Raw genomic sequence first — 18,963 nt, forward strand, 5'->3', positions numbered from 1 at the left:
CTGATGAGGGCTGAGATGTGTGAGGGGAACCCTGCAGGATGCCTGTGCTTTATGCATTTGATAGGGACAGATGTCACTTGTGTTCAGCATTGCCAATTTTTTATAAGTTTAAAATTGAATGGTATATAATTAGTATGCAATCCAAGGCAACAATCTGAATTTGCTTTCTAGCTGATTAATGAATAACAGAGACAACTACAAGGGAATTTAACATTGAATGTATAACAGCATCTGCAGAAACAGTTGACATGAGGAAAAGGTGAAAAATACTACCAAAATTTAGTCAACTTTATTCTGCTCCTGATAAAACAACTGCAGATACAGTCTGTCTAGGAGCCAGTAAAAGAAAATTCATATTCATTTGTGCAGTTAAGCCTATAAGTCCTCCTCTTTATCTCCTTGGGGAGACTTCTGTTTCATTATTAGTCAGACACTGGAAAGTTACTGTTAGCATAGTACTAGATTTCTGTCAACAGCAGAAGTTCATTATGAAATATAACTTTTCAGTTTTATTTGAGAAAGATTTACATATTCATGATCCTTTTTTTTTGGATATGTTAATGTAACTTGAACTTCAGAGAAATCTGGAACTTTTATTTTCTGACATTGTTATAAAAAATCCCTAACCCTCTAGTGAAACACATATTTGAACTCACTATTATGAATTTAAACATTGGCATATCTTTATGTCTAGAAGTAATTCCACTGAAGTTACTGCAGAATTCGGACAATAGATAAATATTTATTTTTTTCTCTAAAAATCAAGAAAAGAAAGGCATTTTATTAAGATAAAGATTTATGCAATATTGTCATCATATGAATAACTTAATTGGAGGAATAGCCTTCTAATTTTCAATTAAATTGTGGTGAAATATGTAAGTAAATGATTTTTTTTTTCTACTTTATAATATTGTGATATATTATGGTTTTGCATGTTTTTATGTCTTCTTTTTGGCTGCACTGGAATATTTCCCTCTAAATTGCCCAACTTTCATGCCATCTGTTCATCTCCAGGTTAACAGAGACCTGGACCCTGATGAACATTTGGGTTTTTGCCATGTTCTGTCTAGTCTTGGTCCTGGACAAGTTGAGGTGACTTGGTGCTAAACTTTGTACAAGCGAGTGCCATGTGCCTCCTCCCTCTACATTCCTGACCATGAGGGACATAAAGGTGCCTGCAGTTCAAGCAGAAAAGAACTCTGTGTTTTTATGTTATTCTGTAACTGACTTCATATTTAGCAGAGGATGCCCTCAGCCATGCCTTGATGCCAGCCAGCAGTTCAGAAGGGGTCTAGTGCTCCCAGATGTGGGAGGTTGTTGCAGAGAGATGGAATTCCAGAGAAAAGCCAAGGAAGAGTAGTGCAGCAGAGGCTTTTGATACAGCCTGGAAAGGCCATGTGGTGTTTATTCTGTAGAATACTCCACTGTTGTCTATAAAAAGGCAGGGCAATTACATAAATTGCCTATTTTTATAGGTACAGTAATAATGCTTTGTTCATGTGCTCTCTTTCTTCTGCTGTTAATCACAGGAGCTGGATAAACAGCCTAGAGCTCATAAAATTAGTTCTGTTAGCCTGGTATTGTTTCTGTGTGACCCTTATGCAATGTTGTCCAGCTGTAATTATTTCTATGGCAACAAATAATTATGCTATACTGATTTTAGGGTGTTGTAACTCATTTGATTCCTGTGAAGTTACGACAACATAAAATTGCTTTTAATGGGCAAAGATCCAAACCAATTATTTCACCGCAGTCTCTTTGAAGACCCAGCACTTGAAAAAGGGATAATTCTGAAGGGCATAACTGCAGCAGCAAAGGGGAACTGGAAAATTCCTGAGAAGTAAATTGTATAATGTTCCTTTTGTTGGGTTTCCTCCTGTTGGCCAAGATGCCAAACTGTTTTGCAAGGACTGAGATTTTCTGTGTTTTTCTTAGCTTAGTTATCTCTTCCTCTAGTATTTTTTGATCTCTGAATATTTTAATTATAGTGGTACTCATCCTGTAGAGTACTTAGGCAGGTTGCTAAATCACAATTTTAATTTTAATGGGTGGTAAGCATAGGGCTGATATTTATTGGGAGATCTCTGAGAACTTTGAACTGGGTGTAATGTGATAGTAGACTCATGAAGTGCTGGAATGGAGACTTTTTTTCCTTCGGTTCCTGATAATTGGAATCACTTCACTTTTACAGTTTTCCTTTCTTTTTGTTTTGATATGTAGTGTTCATATGGATTTTCTTTTTGAAATCATTTGAGGAAAGGGTTTGATTTTCCATTTTTAATGTTGTAATTCAGCACTTAATCTGTAAAATTTCTTTTTTGTATTTCTGAACTTGTTTTGTAATCCCTGATTTATTTGCTTTTTCTTGGGTTTTAGAAAGAAATAGAACATTTTCCATGTCAGTTATGTTTCATAAAAAGTTCATTTCCATAATGACATACTCTCCCTATGAAGAAGAATGGGATGTAATAAAAATCCTTTGTGAGGGTTGAATCAGAGTAAAAAAGAAATTTTCATCTGAAAATAAAGCAAATACTCTGAATATGCATGATAGTATTTTATATGTGTCTGGTAACCTGGTTAAATCTACATCTCAGACACCACACGAGGAACAGTCCCCTCCTCTCTCATCAGCTTTCAGAGTGTCAGGAAAGATTTTATAAATATAAAATGATTTATTTTTATTGTATGGCTGTAGCTGTGGTTGTTTGGTGTCCTTTCTTGCTGCCCCATATTTGCAGCTAGCAGTATAGGGGAGTTTTACTAAAGAGAACAGATCATGTTTCTCCACCAAGAGTCCCAAGCATTTCATGTTGAAAGACAGGTCTTGAATTGGCAGTCATGTGTCCCAGGCTGCAGAGTTTTTTTTTAAAAGGATCCACATGAAAGTCTTCAAGCCTGGCTCAGTAGCTTCAGTAAAGTTTTTGCTGGTACCTAGTCCTACTTGAAAAGTCCCCTCTCCACAAGATCCCCCAAACAAATTCCAGGCTACAGAAAGCTCAAGAGTTTATAATGAGGTCAGCAGCAGTGCTGATTTCAGCAGACTTGAGATTTAACCGGTGATGCCATTTGCATTTTGGCAAATATCTTATAAAAATTCTGTCAGAGCTACACTCTTTCTCTAGAACTTTTTTCATGCCACTAGCAAAATATATCTTCATTTAACTTTCCAAAATGATATAAACCTTGATTCTAAGACCTACATCCTAGGCCACACATCAAAATCTGTCCTATCCTGCTCTTGGACATGCAGTTCCATGGGAGAGAATCAGTGGCTTTGTACAGAGTCATTTCTATCCTGGATGTGACAGAGAGAAAGAGCTTCTTGTAATTCCTCAGTCATTCCCCTTGGATTAGAGATGGTTAAGCAGAGAGGAGAATTCAATAAATGGGAGATTAAATAGCATCTACAAGGATTCAGTACTCAGAATACAACTTTGTGAATTCTCACTGTGCTCTATTTTCTTCTACATTACACACACCAAAAATTATGGGACAAAGAGCCAGAAGAAAAAAAATTCCCAGTCTTCCTGCCAATTTCCTGGTACTTACTAATCTCTGCTCTCAGCTCAAAAGTTCAGGATGAGTGTCAGATCCTTTCTGGCCATCAGGTGGTCTGCGTAACATCATCTTCAAACACTGCTGGCAGGACAAACCTTTAGTCCTTTACCAGCATGAGAGAATATGTATTGCCATACTCTTACTCGAACCAGGCTTCTCTTTGACTTGATTTGCATGTAGCAATTTTCACATCTAGCAAATACAGTAGGAGGTGATCTTTTGTGAGTGATACAGACACAATGCCAAGAGAAATAAACCCTAGGAGAATAGACAGGAGGTGATTACTGAGCAGCCAGGAGTAAAAGCACTGCTCAGAAGGAAGAAATTGTGAAATGTATTCCAAGAAAATATATTCCTGATCATACTGTTAATTTTATTCTTTGTCTGGGGTGGGAGAAGAGAAAGACATACAGTTTTATTTTTCTTTAGAAGTTTGTGTGAATCCACGCTGGATCCTAGAAGGCAGTGGAAAGCACTTTATTTCCCTTCTCCTAGTTAAATTTAACCCTTAAAAGGGCCAATCAGTTTTCTTCCTGCTTAGGAACCAAGCAAAAATAAATTAAGGTTTTACATCTTTGCTTTAAAATGTGAAACATAAATATGAAGGCTTCAGCTTCATCTGGCTATACTGTGGAATAAAAAGGCATTTCCTTATCAAGGAAACTTATCTAAGGATACATAGATAACAAAATAACGTAATATGAGTTGAGTATGTTACTTATTTTATCATCGAAACATCCATCCAGCAGAATTTGAAAAAAACCAACAAACCTTTCCAGGTATATGGCAGATAATATTATTCCCCAGCCATTTTTTATGCCACATGATTGCAGATTGGAATAATAGTTTCCAAATTATGCAGAGCATAAAAGCAGTAGAATATGTTATATTCATTACTAAAACCATGTCAGAAACAAAGATTTGGAAAAAAGAGCAAACCAAAAAAGTTGTAAATTTTTTCTTCTGAAGCTCCATGAGATACTGAGGCCTGGAATGTTCTTTACTGTGTATGTCACCATAAACATTTTCAAACCTTTCAGCAATAAACCAAACACTTCCCAGCATAAACCACCTTTCAAAGTGGTCTTGAGCCAGAGGTAAAACCATATTTCTCCTGTTCAGGCTGTGAAATAATTAAAGAATTGCCTAATCAGAAGGCTGGTCAGAAATCCAAGTTTTATAGCATGTGGATACAAAATGCACATATTAGTTAATTTGGAAGAATACTTTATTAACAATGTAGTTTCTTCTACATCTGGTCAGTCTTTTTTTTCTGTGATGTACTCACTTTCCAGTTTCCAAGTTATCTTTAGTTTTTGGCTCTCATTTCTGGAAGCTCTGAGGCACGTTCATAATGTAAACCACATGAGTGTTCCTGCTGCTTCCTGAGCCAGGACCTCAGTGATAGCTGGAGCATATGCACAGCTCTGCTGGGCAGAGAGAGCCACTCTCCCCTGCCATCTTTCAGCACCTCATCAGTGGGACTGCAAATGCTTGCACCCAGTGAGAACAGATGGAGAAACGTGACCTTGTGGTAGAGAGGTTTGACAGCAAACCTCTCATTCATTTCCCTACATAAGTGTTCTGAGTGAAATTCACTCAGAGGTGAAAATTGCCAGTATGAAGAATTTTCTATTGTTTTTTCTTCAAAAATACCGTGACACTAGCTGGACTTTTTTTTTTTTTTTTTTTAATCTTGGTGGCAGTGTAGCTCCTTTTAAGAAACAAACTCTCCCCAGAGGAAATAAGGAATTTTTTCCTAAGAGATCACTACCAACAGCTATTAATTTAGAAAAAATACCAAACACAACAACAAAGCAAAACAAAACCAAAGAACAAAAGTAAAAATTTTCTTCTAGATGAAACAGAACAGATTCATGAAATACATATAAAAAACTGATGAAATTGCATATATTTATCTTTTATAGGGCTTTCCTGGCAAGGATGGACCCACAGGCCCACAAGGACCTCCTGGCCCAATGGTGAGTATTGCCCATGGAATTTCTTACTGCAAAACTCAGTAGGATTTTGGGGGATTATAGGTCACACTGTTATCTATGCTGCAGTGGATAGAGCAAGGCCAAGGGAAGTTAGAATTCTCATGATGCATACAGTTGGCAGAGAGCTGCTTGTCCAGTGTAATCTCTTTCCACTCCTACTTAACTCAAGAAGAAAATGTCTCCCATGGGAAGGGGTGAGAGTTGTTCTGTCAATAGGTTGATAGCTTGTCCTCAGTCAAGTAACTGCACTATAAAGAAAGAATTACTGCCTTTAACATTTGAAACAAGACTTCGTTTTTGGCAAAAATTCCGATTAGGACTGTTAGCTGAAGTGAACCACTGAGTTTTGCTTGAGGTCTGGAGGCTGGAGGTGAGCACAGGTGCTCTCGTAGAGTAATCAATGAAGACTGCAAAGGCCACATCCAGCCACTAATGCAGGATATATGTTGCCTTCAGAATCAGTCTCAGCCTTCTCAGTTAGGGCAGCTAGGCAAAGTTAATGCCTTCTTAATAGATTTAAAGATTAGATGAAGCTGAAGCTGCTGGTTGTACTGAGTATTCTCCAAGCCATCTTGTTGTTTTTCACAGAGCACTCTGAGTCATCCATCCTGAACACAGTATTGACATCACAGGATTTATTCCAGTGGTTCAGCAATATCTGCCTGCTCCAGAAAGCAACACAAGTTATTTTTCTCAAGTGCTTTTCTCAGAGCTGTGCTTTTGGTGCTCTTCTTCCTGAAAATTGTATTTTAGTCCTCTCTCTGGGTATCTCCAGTCTTTGACGGACAGAAGAGTCTATCTTTCTCCTCATCAGGAATCATGACCATTGATTGTTGATTTTCTTCCTCTTTTTCCACATAGGGCATACCTGGTGCTCCAGGTGTTCCAGGTGTTACTGGAAGTCAGGGGCCACAAGGTGATGTTGGAGCTCCTGTAAGTAAAACTAATTATATTTCTTTGTTTGCTGTTGCGCATTCGTTGGTTTCTGCGCTTGGCTCCACTGTTTGACAGAACTCCTCAATATTTATTGCCTATGATCTGTTTGCAGTTAATGGTTAAGTTAAACATCGTATTGACCTTTCTTTGTTCATTCTTTGTAATTAAATATATTTGTTGATCTTACATACAATGTTTGGAATATAGGGATTAGAGTCAAAACACAAGACTAAAACACTGAAGTTGAGAACACAACTCTGTGAATTTGTACTCTTTGTGTAATTACTTCCTTTTTTTTTTTTTCCCTTTGCTCTTCCACCAACACTCTGGAAATTTAAGTATTTATTAACCTGAATATTTCCAAAATACTGTTCTGATTTCCAAACTGTGAAAATAATATGTAAATAAAAAACTGTCTTTTGGGGTAACTCTGTGTTTACATCAGATGTATCAGATTACAAATGACTAATGACTAGGCTTTTTTTAGATTGCTATTATAAATTTGACTCTCAGCTTCATTGAGTGGAAAATTATATCCTCTATATCTAAAATTAGTATTAGGAACCTCCAATTCTAAGTTTGTCTCTCAGATGTTATTTTTTTTTATTATTAAAAAAACTCCAGAACAAGATGTTTTGACTGGAAGAAAGGAATACAACTATGAAATGAGTGCGTAAATTATGCTAAAGAGAATATTCATAGTGGATGTCTTTGTCTCTGTAAGAGTTTGGATATTATGTATCCATATTTTAACATTTGATTACTTGTTCAATTATAAAGCTTGCTCAGCTTTTTCCCATATATTAGAGAAACATTCTATTTAATTTTTAAAGACATGAGAATGGGACAGTGTGCATTTCTGACTCTATTTGTAGAATAGAAATTTTTTTTCCAAAATCCAGTTTGGTTTGGAGATTTAGACCAATGTAAGCATTTGCATTTGGTTAAGTGGAAATGAAATTAAATTGACTGATAATACATAAGCAAAGATAACAACCTAATGCCCAGTTCTGGATAGTTTCTAAGTGTAACCATGAAATCTACAAAGGAGATTTGATGAGCTATGGAATTTTTACAATCAATATATAACATGTTGACTATGCAGTTCCTGTCCTATCACATGTTCCAGATACTGAATTAAATTTTCTGGAATCTAGATATTCCTGTGAGTCATGCAAGAGTTCTGCTGTACATGGTTGGACTCTATTAGTGCAGAAAAAAAACAGGTGGCTGAAAAATTACTGGGCTTCAATAGCTGTCTATTCCAAATTGTAGAGTTATAGAATAGAGGCCTTAGAAATAATCTTTTAGTCTTTGTGAGAGATTCGTTTCTCCAAGGACGGAATGAGCTGTGCTTAACCATGTATCCATCAGCTGGTTACCTGCACAGAAGCACAGCATAGTCTGAGTTGGAAGGGAACCACAGGATCATCAAGTCCAGCTCTCAAGTGGATGGCCCAACCCATGACCTTGATGTTAGCACCAGGCTCTGACCAACAGACTTTTCCTTCCTTCAGGAGTTTCTGAGAAATATGTAGCCTACCCCAAAATCTGGTGTTGGTGAAGTTGTAACTGCCCTAGACAACTTGTTTTAATCCATCATCTTCCTGATCATCATTACAGTATTACACTGTCCTAAATGTCAAACATAATTTTCTGTGTAGTTTAATCCCATTGCTTGCTCTGTTCATAGTGGATGCAGAGTCTCAGTGCAGCAAATCTTGGGCTGCTATTTTGCAAAATGAAAAAACATATAAAATGCATCATGTGTTGGCCTATCCTTGCTCTCATTTTGTATAAGTGAATTCAACGTGGCAAACACTTGAGAAAGTCATTGTTCCCATGTGATTGCCAAAGGTGAACATTTTGTTGAGTACTGAAATGACAGAAGTGTATTTGTCACTGTCACATGACCTCCTGAAAGCTTGTTTGTTTATTTTTTTTTCTCCCTTTACTATGAATCTGCAAGGCAGACAAAGTTTAGGTGTGAAAACTTTTGAGCAGAACAAAAGGAGAATTGATTTTGTATTGAATCTTTTCATAGGGTCCTCCTGGAGCTAAGGGTGAAAGGGGTGAACGGGTAAGTCTATGTTTATTTTAGCTGTGTTTTTTTCCCTGCTTGGCCTTCTGTCTCAGAGAGAGCTTTTCCTGAAAATTTGTTTCTCTGTGTTTACAGGCACAGTACTTTTCTCTTTGCAATTAAGTAAACTTTCCCTCTTTTCCAGACATGGTCTTTTACATAAAAGTTTTGAAGGTGGGGAGTATGTGGCAGTAAGCATGTTTCCAAATCATAATCCTCATTAAGGTTATCTTCTCAGACCTCTGATTGCTGGCCAAAAAGAGAAATGGGAACCAGTGAAATCACAAAATTTCTTTGGCTTTCCTTTCTCATCCGTGAGGATATAATATCCTGGCAGTAATAAATATCTTTCTTTGCTCAAAGTGCTTTCAGCACAGAACTGACACAAGAAACTGTTTCATGCATTGCTGCTGTTGTTATCCAGGGCGATCTCCAGTCCCAAGCCATGGTCCGGGCTGTTGCTCGTCAAGTGTGTGAACAGCTCATCCAAGGCAAGTACACAGATAGTCCATATACTTCTCCCTCTGGAATGAATCTTTTCCTGCCACAGTTACTTACAAATATCACACTTCTCAAAATATCCAAGGGGATCTGTTTGCTTTAGACTAGGCAGTTGAGATTTATGTTCCAACTAGTTTTATGTTCAACCAGATTTATGTCCAACTAGAGCTGATTAACATCAGCCTTCTGAAAAAAAAATCTGGAATTGTCTCCAAGATATTACAGTATACAGAAGCTCCTGCTGCAACAATTTTAAATTTTTATAGACATAAAATGCAAAAACCCCCCAAACCGTTACCAAAAGAAGAAAAAAAATCCTGTACAATAGTTCTTTCATTTTCTGTGCACTCGCTAAACTACTGTTTCTCCCCCAACCAGTGCACAACTTCATAATACCAAAGCATGACAGACCACAGCCTTGAGAACCTGCCAGTACTCTGTTTAAACCTTGCTGAATCAGATTTTCCACTGCTACTTGAAAATTCTGCCTTTTTTTCCTGTCAGGTCATATGGCAAGATATAACTCGATTCTGAACCAGATTCCAAGCCAGTCTGTCTCAACACGAACCATCGCCGGACCTCCTGGTGAGCCAGGTCGGCCAGGGGCTCCAGGGCCACAGGGGGAGCAAGGATCACCAGGCATGCAAGGGTTTCCAGGAAGCCCTGGTCAACCAGGAAGACCAGGAGAAAGAGGTAAGCTTCATACTTCAGAAATAATAAATTATACCCCCCTTTCCTGATACATTCTAATAGCTTTTGTCTCCTGTCTAAATGCAAAAGCAACATTTTTCTCACTAATTAATTAGTGAGAATCTTAACACAGACCATAAGGAAGACTCTGGAGACTGTCATGAGGGTCATGCAGGCTTTGCTGGGCATGATTTGGCAGGATCAGACAGAGGTTTAATGATTAAACTGCTGAAGATTGGTGGAATCTATTGTGCACATCCTATCACATCATGTTTCATCTTAGTAAGACTACAAAATAAGCAGATTCTCTCAATGTATAAGCAAAGGAGCAATTGAAGAAAGTCAGATGCAAAACTGAAGTGTATGCTGGGGAACTGTTGAGCTTTTTTGATAACTTGAAATATGAATTTCAAGTTGAATTTCTGAGTCATCATCACCTGAAAGGAGCAAGATTGGTTAGAAGAGAGAAAAATTCCTAGTTTGAGGGGTTGAGAGAGTCAAGAAGAGGAAATGGTGAGGTCAAAGTGAAGAAATACACTCAAAATTGACAAGAATTCTCTTCTGTATTCTCTCATGTAGGCTAGATCCCATTCTCCTTTCCTTCATGAGCACTGTCTAATAACAAAACAAGCTCCATGTTTGATTAACTCTGCACAACCATAGCTATCTTTTGTGTCCCAAAGTAGCACTAACCTCAGAAGGTAACACTGAGTAGATCTACAATTGTGAAAGGGCTTTGAAGAATATCACATGAGGACGTGACCAAAAACCCAAGAGACAAATGTGATATTCAGAAGAAGTGAATTAGTGTTGCTGTTACAAAATCTGCTAACTGGGATTTTGAAAATTAATTGCTGTGAAGGCTGTTCAGGAACTCAATAATTCCAGTTCACATTATGGCCATTATGACCATAGTTAAAACATTTTTTTTAATAGAAAGTCTTTGAGTGAACCTGTGAGTCTTGCCCTCAAGACCGTGATTCCCATTACCATTTTGAAAAAAGAGGCAAGGTTTCAGGTACTGACCCTTCAGTCCTGCTGTTGCTTGCTCCAGCTGAGCAAAAACCAGACACTGTCCAGAAAGAAGGAGGAATGAGGGAGTGTGAGACAAGTAGAAAAGGAGATTGGAAAAGACAGGAATTTCTGACTTCAGAAAGGGTGATCTGGAAACACTGAATTCAGATTTCAGGATACTTGAATACACTAATACATAGCATATTTTAGATCTTTCCCTTCTTTTTGGGAAGAGGTTGCTCAAGCTAGGACTTCGGGAAAGGGACAACCAAAATGCCAGGCTACAAAAAAAAGAGCAGGTCCAGCATTTAGCCTGTACTTTATGTTATATTTACTGTGCTGATGTCCTGACATGCCCATTGAGGAATCACAGTGATTAGACACAGTCATTTAAATGAAACACGATGTGGGTCAGCCCACTGCAGACAATATTAATGTCTGGGAAGCAGCATTGGAAATAGAGTACAGAAGGGGAAAAAGACATTAAAAAGAATGTTGCCTCTTCCCTATTACCCGTTTCCTCTCTGGATATGATAACTCATATCCAGTTATATGGATAACTGATGTTAGAAGGGACTGATTTTGGCAGGGAGTGCTTGTGGAGAGTTTTATACTTGGTAGAGAGAAAGCTCTAATCAAGCATCCTGCAGAACTGCAGTCAGCCAGACCTTTCTGCAGATTTTCATAAAGTGTGATACCAAATGTTGGGACTGTTTTACAGTATTTTCAGCTTAAAATGAGGTTGTTTGAAGAATCAAGAATCCATGTGTAAACTTTAAGACAAAAGAATTGGTTGGTTTACTTGGAGTGAAAATTTTAGGACATTCATGTAACTGGAGCCTTGAACAGAATCTGGAAGAGAGGAAGGAGCTCCTTCAGAAACTAGGCAAAAGTATATAAAAATTTATTGCCCCTTGAGGGTTTAATTTCTTCAGAAGCAACTGAATTTTTAGACTGATTTGTGTTTGATGTAGTAGCACTTTACTGAGCAGGAAAATACCTTTTTCTACAGACTCTTGGGATATTTCTGAATCCATTTCTAAGGAATTGCTCTAAGCTAACCCCAAAATGCAAAAATGAAAAATAAAAATTATTTAACCAACTTCATGCTTGTGGAGAATGATTTTTCATGCATTCCCGATTCTCACTGGATTCCTAATATCATACATGGAAGCAGCAGACTAAAATTGCTCAGCTTCTGGATGGAAGGAATTTTTTTTTAAGTTTCCAGTGACTACCAAGAGGAGGGTAAATGGAATCAGACTCCATCCCTTGCTATGTTCTGAAGCATTGTTTGCATTTAACTTGTTCAGCAAACACTGTATACAAACATTGTATAGTCCTGTCCTGAAGATCTGCAGTCAGCCACCTGGAAGTCTTTATATAAAAAAGTTTCTTTTCACTGGTGTCATCAGCATTTTGGTTGTATATGAAGTCAATTTAATGTTCAAACCCAGTGCCAGATTAGCAACTCTGAAAGTCAGTCTCCACCTCTAAGCTCAGAAAATGCCCTGCAACAGTGTGCTAAGAAGTAATAGTCATTAGAAGGGAAAACCCACCTGTGTGCTTATTTAGTAGTGTTTCTTTTGCCCCTCAAACTGTTGGAATTGCTTCAAGAGCCTGTTACTGGCTGTGAGCTGAGTGGCAAGGTGCTGGTAGAGAAGGAAGATAAAAAGATGAGGGCAGGCTAGATGTTTATTTTGACTCATCTCTCTTGCCTACCACCTGTTCAATCCCAGCCTGTAAGAAAGGGGCACTTCAGAAAGCAGCGTGTGGAACTGGTTAGAAATGGTGCACCAAAGAGAACTTTACTGGAAAATGTCAGCAGTGAGAGACATCCGTGCACTTCCCTGCTAGCTTGCCTGGCCAATATCTTTTCCATTGTTTACCTTGTCACTCTGCCAAGCATTAATCAGAGGCTTTGGAAAGAGACATGGGTTGAGAGAGTGTATGGAGTTCTGTTAGAAACCTCCACTTGAACTTCTCAGTCCTGGATGTCCCATTCCTGGATGGGATTCCTCTCAGGAGTAACACTGAGCTGGTCCTTCCAAGAAAGACCACCTCAGTGAGAAAGGACAAGTCATTCTCTCGACAGATTCCGTTCTCTGTGTCTGTTGCTAGCTGAGAGGCCACGTTGTATTACCAGGCCCCTACAGTACAAAATCACAGATTAATTACTAGAATTTTGCTCTTTGCTTGTTTGCATACGTATAGGAGTTTGGGGGAAAAAAACAAACACTGATTTTTCACAGCCCTCATCTCTATTTGAATTTTAACTTTTTAATTTTTCTTTCAGCTAGTTTGAACATGTTTTGATTTGGTTTGGTTTATGAACTGAGACTTAAACAACTAGTGTCTGGTTTCTGAGTGCCCAGAAAGTAGTTGCACCTCTGAAAAATGGCATAGAAAACAAAAGAGTCAACCTGGTTTTTTCTTATTTTTGGTTTCCTTATTTTTATAATATATGGATAGTTTTCCCAACTTTGTGGAGAAATGGAAAAGCCATAGTAAAAACTATGCTGAGGCACTGAGGCATATTTCAGATGTTGTGAAAGTGCAGTTCCTCTACTACTGGATGGACTTCAGCTCTTATGTGGTCTGAAGTGGTGAATAAAGCTTACAGCTACTCAGCCCATCCCACTATTATCCCATGATAAAAGTACAATAAATACCTAAGCTGTCACTGGGAAAGTTACTGTTCTCAAGCACAGCTTCATCCTTATTTGCTTCTTGGCTTTGTATGAAAGAGCCAGTTAAACATGTGTTATCAAAAGCCACGTTTACAGCTGTGATGGCAAAATTCCAATGGAATTAAATGGAACTTTTGCCAGTTGAGTCAATTAAATATTTTTATTTCCAGTTTTAGCTTCATCTGGATTAAAAATGAAAAAAAAATCACAACCCTGTGTTATTATACACTATGCTTACAGCTGAACATCTTGAAAAGAGGAAATTTTGGTAGTAGTTTAATTTTTCTGAAGTGCAATACATGGTTCTCCTCATAGGACAGTATTCTCTTAAAGACAGAATTAGATGAAGAACACCTGAGATTTCCTTTTGTGCAGAAACCATGAAAATTTAATTTTCTTTGCTGGAGAATGTGAGGATTGTTTTTGTTTGCAAAGGTTGGTTTTGTTTGCAATAACTGGTGCTATCAGAGTTATCTTTAGTGAAGGGCTGGAAATAATTGATTTCAGTTGCTTGTGATCTTCATGGGGCTGACCTGAAGACATTGCTTATTTTGGATGGGGGCAAGACATAAACCCATGGTTAGCATGAAGGGGAGACACAGTTTGATGGTACTGCTGAAGCATGTCCAGAGCACAAATATGAAAGCAGCTCCTGGGACCTGAAGGCATTCTTAACTCAAATGCTGTCTTGATACACAGGCTTTCATTTGAGGGCAATTAACCATTGCAGTAACCAATAATGCAGTAACCTGCAAGAGTGATGGCTTTCTGTAAGCCATACTATCTGGCACCAAAGAGGACTTGGGTGAATTTTGAATATTCTGCCATTTATTAGGAGCGAGACAAGAGGTCTGTGAGTCTTTTAAGTCCCTGAGGGAAGCCCATGGCTTTAACTCATGAGCATTTTGCCTTAGTAGTAGGATATTTTTGCATCAGTGTTTATGTTCTCTTTAACTTGGATAAACATTACTGGAAATCAGACTAAAAGAAACCCGATGCAGGATTTTATCTTGGCCTTCAGTGTCTGCTTTCAAAGAAGGTTTGCCCTGCACAAGAGATTCATCATTTATTCCACAATGAATGTTTTCTTCTTTGTTCCATGTTTAGTATTTCTTACTGACATTTTATCCTGTGAACATCACATATGGGTGTGTAGCTTTGTGTGTGTTAATAATTGTAATTGAGTGCATGGCAGGCTGTGATTTCAAAACATCCTGACTGTTACCTTTGAAGTCACCAAGTAATGTTACCATGCAACAGGATAAGCAACGGTCCTAAACATCTGTGTAAATTGCAGATGGTTTTAATGGGTCAGTCTTCTTAGGAAAAAAGCAATTCACAAAAACAGACTTTGCCTTTTGCAAAGGGCAAGTCTTTCCGTGCAGGTCCTGTGTGATAAGGGATAATTTGGATACATTTTCCTTGTTACAAGGCCTGCAGCACAGGTAGAGAACTGCAATAGATGATTTTCTGCGTATGTTTGTGTAGTGGTTTAGATTTGCTAATTTCGTTTTCCCGGCCAATGCACCAAATAAATGTCGTGGTTTTAAGGCAGTAACTAAAAAATTACTAGAAAACTTACTTATTTCTTGCTGTGAGATATGGATTAGAACAAGAGCAAAACAGGCTTAAAACTTAAAAGGAATAAAGAAAGTTTATTAACAAAACTACAAGAATAAGAACACTAGAATAAACTTCCAGAAAACCCTTTTTATCCCCCACTACCCACCATTCCCTTGTTCACATGACAACATAGAGACAAAAAACTTTGGAACTTTGGTGTTTAAAACAGTCCCAATTCTTGCTAGAGTCTTTTCATCAGCCTTTGTAGAGAAACAGAAGTCTTCTCCTGTTAATCTATGGAGTTTTTAATGAGAAAACTATTTCTGTTATAGTTTTCCATTTTTCCGATGCCAGCTGCCCGGAAATCCTGTCATCAGTTCACTCCTCCCATTTCACATCACTCTGAGGTGTGTATGGGTCAATGAGTCAAGGGATGTCATTTTAAGGATGAGTTATTCAAAGGCAAAAGTTCTCTTCATCTGTCTCTGTGAGCTTCTCTGGAAAAAAACAGTTTTCTCATTGCCCTCAAGGCCTCAAATCTTTGCTTCACTCTGTTCCAGCACCTCACTGTATCACAGTTACTCTACCTTTTGCTCAAAATCCACACTTTGAACACTCCATTCCTCCCAATATACTCTGTCATGAATTAAAGGAGCTTTTTTTTTTCAGAACACTATTGTCCATCTCCATAGCTTTAACAGAAAAATATTTCAGCTTATAAAGCATCTCCTTATTCTCTCTTCCCCATCTAAAACTTAACTATTTTCTTCACTGTCTTCTTTGTGTTGATTGTCTCTCTCTCTCTCTCTGTCTCTCTGAGAAAAAAGAGTAATCTGCATGTTTTATCCAGGTAGTAAAAGAACTAAAGTCTTAGAAAAGCTGCAAGTGTTCATGGTGTCAGGTTTCAGTCCAGCAGCAGAAACTGAAAACTAAACCCAGCTGGCCGGCTCTGCTTCTCCCCCCCCGCCCTCTGCGGCCTTGTCCAGCCTGGAGGGGGGGAGGAGGCCGAGACAGAGCCTTGTTACCTTGTCAGAAGCCAGAAACCCAAAAGCGAACAAGAGAGCTCTGGCTTTACATCTTAAGGTGGTGTTCACAAGTTGATCTCACTTTTCAATGGTCAAAACTGCATCAATTCTTAGAAATGACTGATAATTGGTCAGGAGAAAAGACTCCCATCAGTCACCAGCAGCTTCAACTTCCTTAGCTCTCAAAACTATCTTAGAGGTAAAGTCACCCTATGACAGTTTGAAGCAAGCCAGGGCTAAGCAAATTCCAGGCATCTGGGAAAAAACACCACCACCCTTCAGTCAAAATTATGAAACTGAAGGAAATAAAAGTCAAAAAAGGGAAAGAGGCAATGCCTTAACTATGCCAGGACAGTGCAAAGAACCTTGTAGAGGTAAGATAAAGAGGTCATAATGCTTTGGTTAAGAATTATATGCTCTCTGTGGATTTACTGGTTGCAGTGGTGTGGCCTGTGTTTTCCATGTGGTTGGGTCAGACAATATGTTGCCCTGGAAGCCTTTTGCTCCTGCAGAAGATGCAGAACTCCTCCACAGATACTGAATCCAGTTCAGCGGACTCATATTTAATAAACTTGATGTGAGCAATTCTTTGCCACTGATGGTTTTAATTACAATTTTTTCCACACTTAGATTTTTTATTTACTTATTTACTTCCATAACAAATTAGCTTAAGAACGTAAAAAAGATCTTCTGTGACTCCCTGAGGGGAAACCTGCTGAGGAGGGGCTGAGGCCACTTGGTTTGTTCAGCCAGGAGACTGAGGAGAGACCTCAGTTACAACTTCCTCGTCAGGAGAAGAGGAGAGGCAGGCACTGGTCTTTCTCTGTGGTGACCAGTGACAGAACCCAAGGAAAAGGCCTGAAGTTGCGTCATGAAAGGTTTAGGTTGAATATTGGGAAAAGGTTCTTCACTCAAAGGGTGGTTGGGCACTGGACCAGCTCCCCAGGGAAGTGGTCACAGCATCAGCTCAAGAAGTGTTTGGACAATGCTCTCAGACACATGGTGTGACTCGGTGATGATCCTGTGCAGGGCAAGGAATCAGACTCAATGATCTTTGTGGTGTCTTTCAACTCAGCATATTCTGTGGTTCTATGATTCCTTGCAAAAATGAGGTGTTCTCCAGCCATTTTGGCCTAGGAGATAGCAGTTACTTGGGCAGAGAGGAAGGAAGGAGCCCAGTCATTTGGAACTGTAGATATTGCCCTATCCAAGGCAGCAACTGTTTTCTTTCTGCTCTGTGTTGATGAAGGTGCCATATACAGACTTTGAAAGTGGGGAAGCTGTGAAGCCAGAAGAGCAATTACCAGTGCTGGGAGGGAGGTCTGGAAAATTGGGGGGAAGTCCCACAAACCAGCCTGGATTTGGTGTCTTTGAACCATCCAAATCAAACACAGACTTTATGAGAATTTCCAAGTCATTAGTGGAAACTCAGGGTCTGGAATTTATAGTTTTGACACCTACTATAGTTCAACACTGCTTATTGTGATGGCTATATAGAAAGTGTTTTTATAGGATGCCACAGAGGTAGTGCAGAAAGAGATGGAAAGCTGGAAGTAAGCAGTGCTTTCTCTGAATTACTAGATTTGTGATCTCCATGGATCAGACATTAGGAGAGAAATTTAGTCCCACAAGGGAGTGCAGGAACACAACCCACTGGGTCTGTTGGAATATCAGTTTCAAGACAGGTAAACACTCGGATTGGGTATTATTTGGGGGTCAGATTTTGACTGGTGATGAAACTCCTTTCTCATGTTTTAGCAAGAATCTGCCATAACATTAACAACTCTCTCCATGAACAATCTTGTGCTGTACCACTCTTCGGTGGGTGAATGTTTGAAGGAAAATTTGCTGTAGCACAAAAAATTTGACTTTTCTGGGCCACATAGTAATTTATAGCTATGAGGCATGGAAGACTCTTCTGACTTACAATAGTTGCACCTTGGTGTAGTCCAGAGGCAGCTTTCCACAGGAAGTGCAGCCTGGAAACTGGCCGATGCCTCTGCATACCACCTTGATGAAACCACCATGGCAGCAGGAATGTTTAAGACCCCAAGAATGACATTTCCCTTCAGAGTCTGCCAGGGGAGGGATGGAAAAAGAACCAAATAATTTTTAATTTTCACCTCCTTCCTTCTCTGCCGTCTGTTTTTAGATGAAAAATAACATACGGAACTATGATCCTGGTTAAATAATAAACACTGCCCAAACTTTTGATCAAAATGTGATTGAATACTATTTCCTTAGGTTTACCAGGTGAGAAAGGAGAAAAAGGCAATCCAGGTGTTGGAACACAAGGACCCCGAGGCCCACCAGGATCCACAGGTAAACTTACATTTGAGGTTTAAACTTACATTAAACTTACATCTGGATTAGACCACTCTGACCCACATGTGAAGAGGCTTACAGCATCTCTGTATGCATCCTTAAGAAGAGTTGCAGAAGAGCAGTTCAGGGACCTTAGCTGTCATAATGTTCTTACTTTGTAATATCATGTTAGGATGTGCCACATGATGGTGTCACCCATCACACAAGTATTTTCATTTTCTCTGTGACAAACTGCTTCTCCAAGCCCACCCTTTAAAAATGTTTCCATTTTTTTTTTTTCCAGACACGGGTTCTGGAGTGGGAAAAAATTAATCTGGACTAATTACATAGGTTTTCTCATTGACATAATGTCATACCTAAACATGAGTTAACAGAGAAATGTATTGTAATTAAACATGTTATATCACATGGATTTATATTTAGGTCCTGAAAAAGCAGAGAGAATGATAACCTGGACCTGTTGAAACAGGAATAAATTGCACTGACTTCATGAGGATATCCTGGCCATTAGGCACTGGTATTAATTCACAGCACTATCCAGAAAGTGTACTGAAAGGGAGTTGGAGGAATCAGGAGCT

The 18,963-nt window shown here is 38.8% G+C and overlaps 1 protein-coding gene across 1 annotated transcript in view; it reads left to right on the forward strand.

Moving 5' to 3' along the window:
* COL14A1 (collagen type XIV alpha 1 chain) overlaps positions 1-18,963 on the forward strand; it is a 118,794-nt gene that overhangs the window by 93,741 nt on the left and 6,090 nt on the right. The window contains exons 41-46 of the mRNA XM_058830316.1: positions 5,490-5,543; positions 6,423-6,494; positions 8,542-8,577; positions 9,002-9,068; positions 9,583-9,771; positions 18,305-18,382. Coding sequence (XP_058686299.1) covers positions 5,490-5,543; positions 6,423-6,494; positions 8,542-8,577; positions 9,002-9,068; positions 9,583-9,771; positions 18,305-18,382 — 496 coding nt within the window. The remainder of the gene's footprint in view (positions 1-5,489; positions 5,544-6,422; positions 6,495-8,541; positions 8,578-9,001; positions 9,069-9,582; positions 9,772-18,304; positions 18,383-18,963) is intronic.

This window comes from Poecile atricapillus, chromosome 2 (assembly GCF_030490865.1).
Source record: "Poecile atricapillus isolate bPoeAtr1 chromosome 2, bPoeAtr1.hap1, whole genome shotgun sequence".
Classification (NCBI taxonomy): domain Eukaryota; kingdom Metazoa; phylum Chordata; class Aves; order Passeriformes; family Paridae; genus Poecile; species Poecile atricapillus.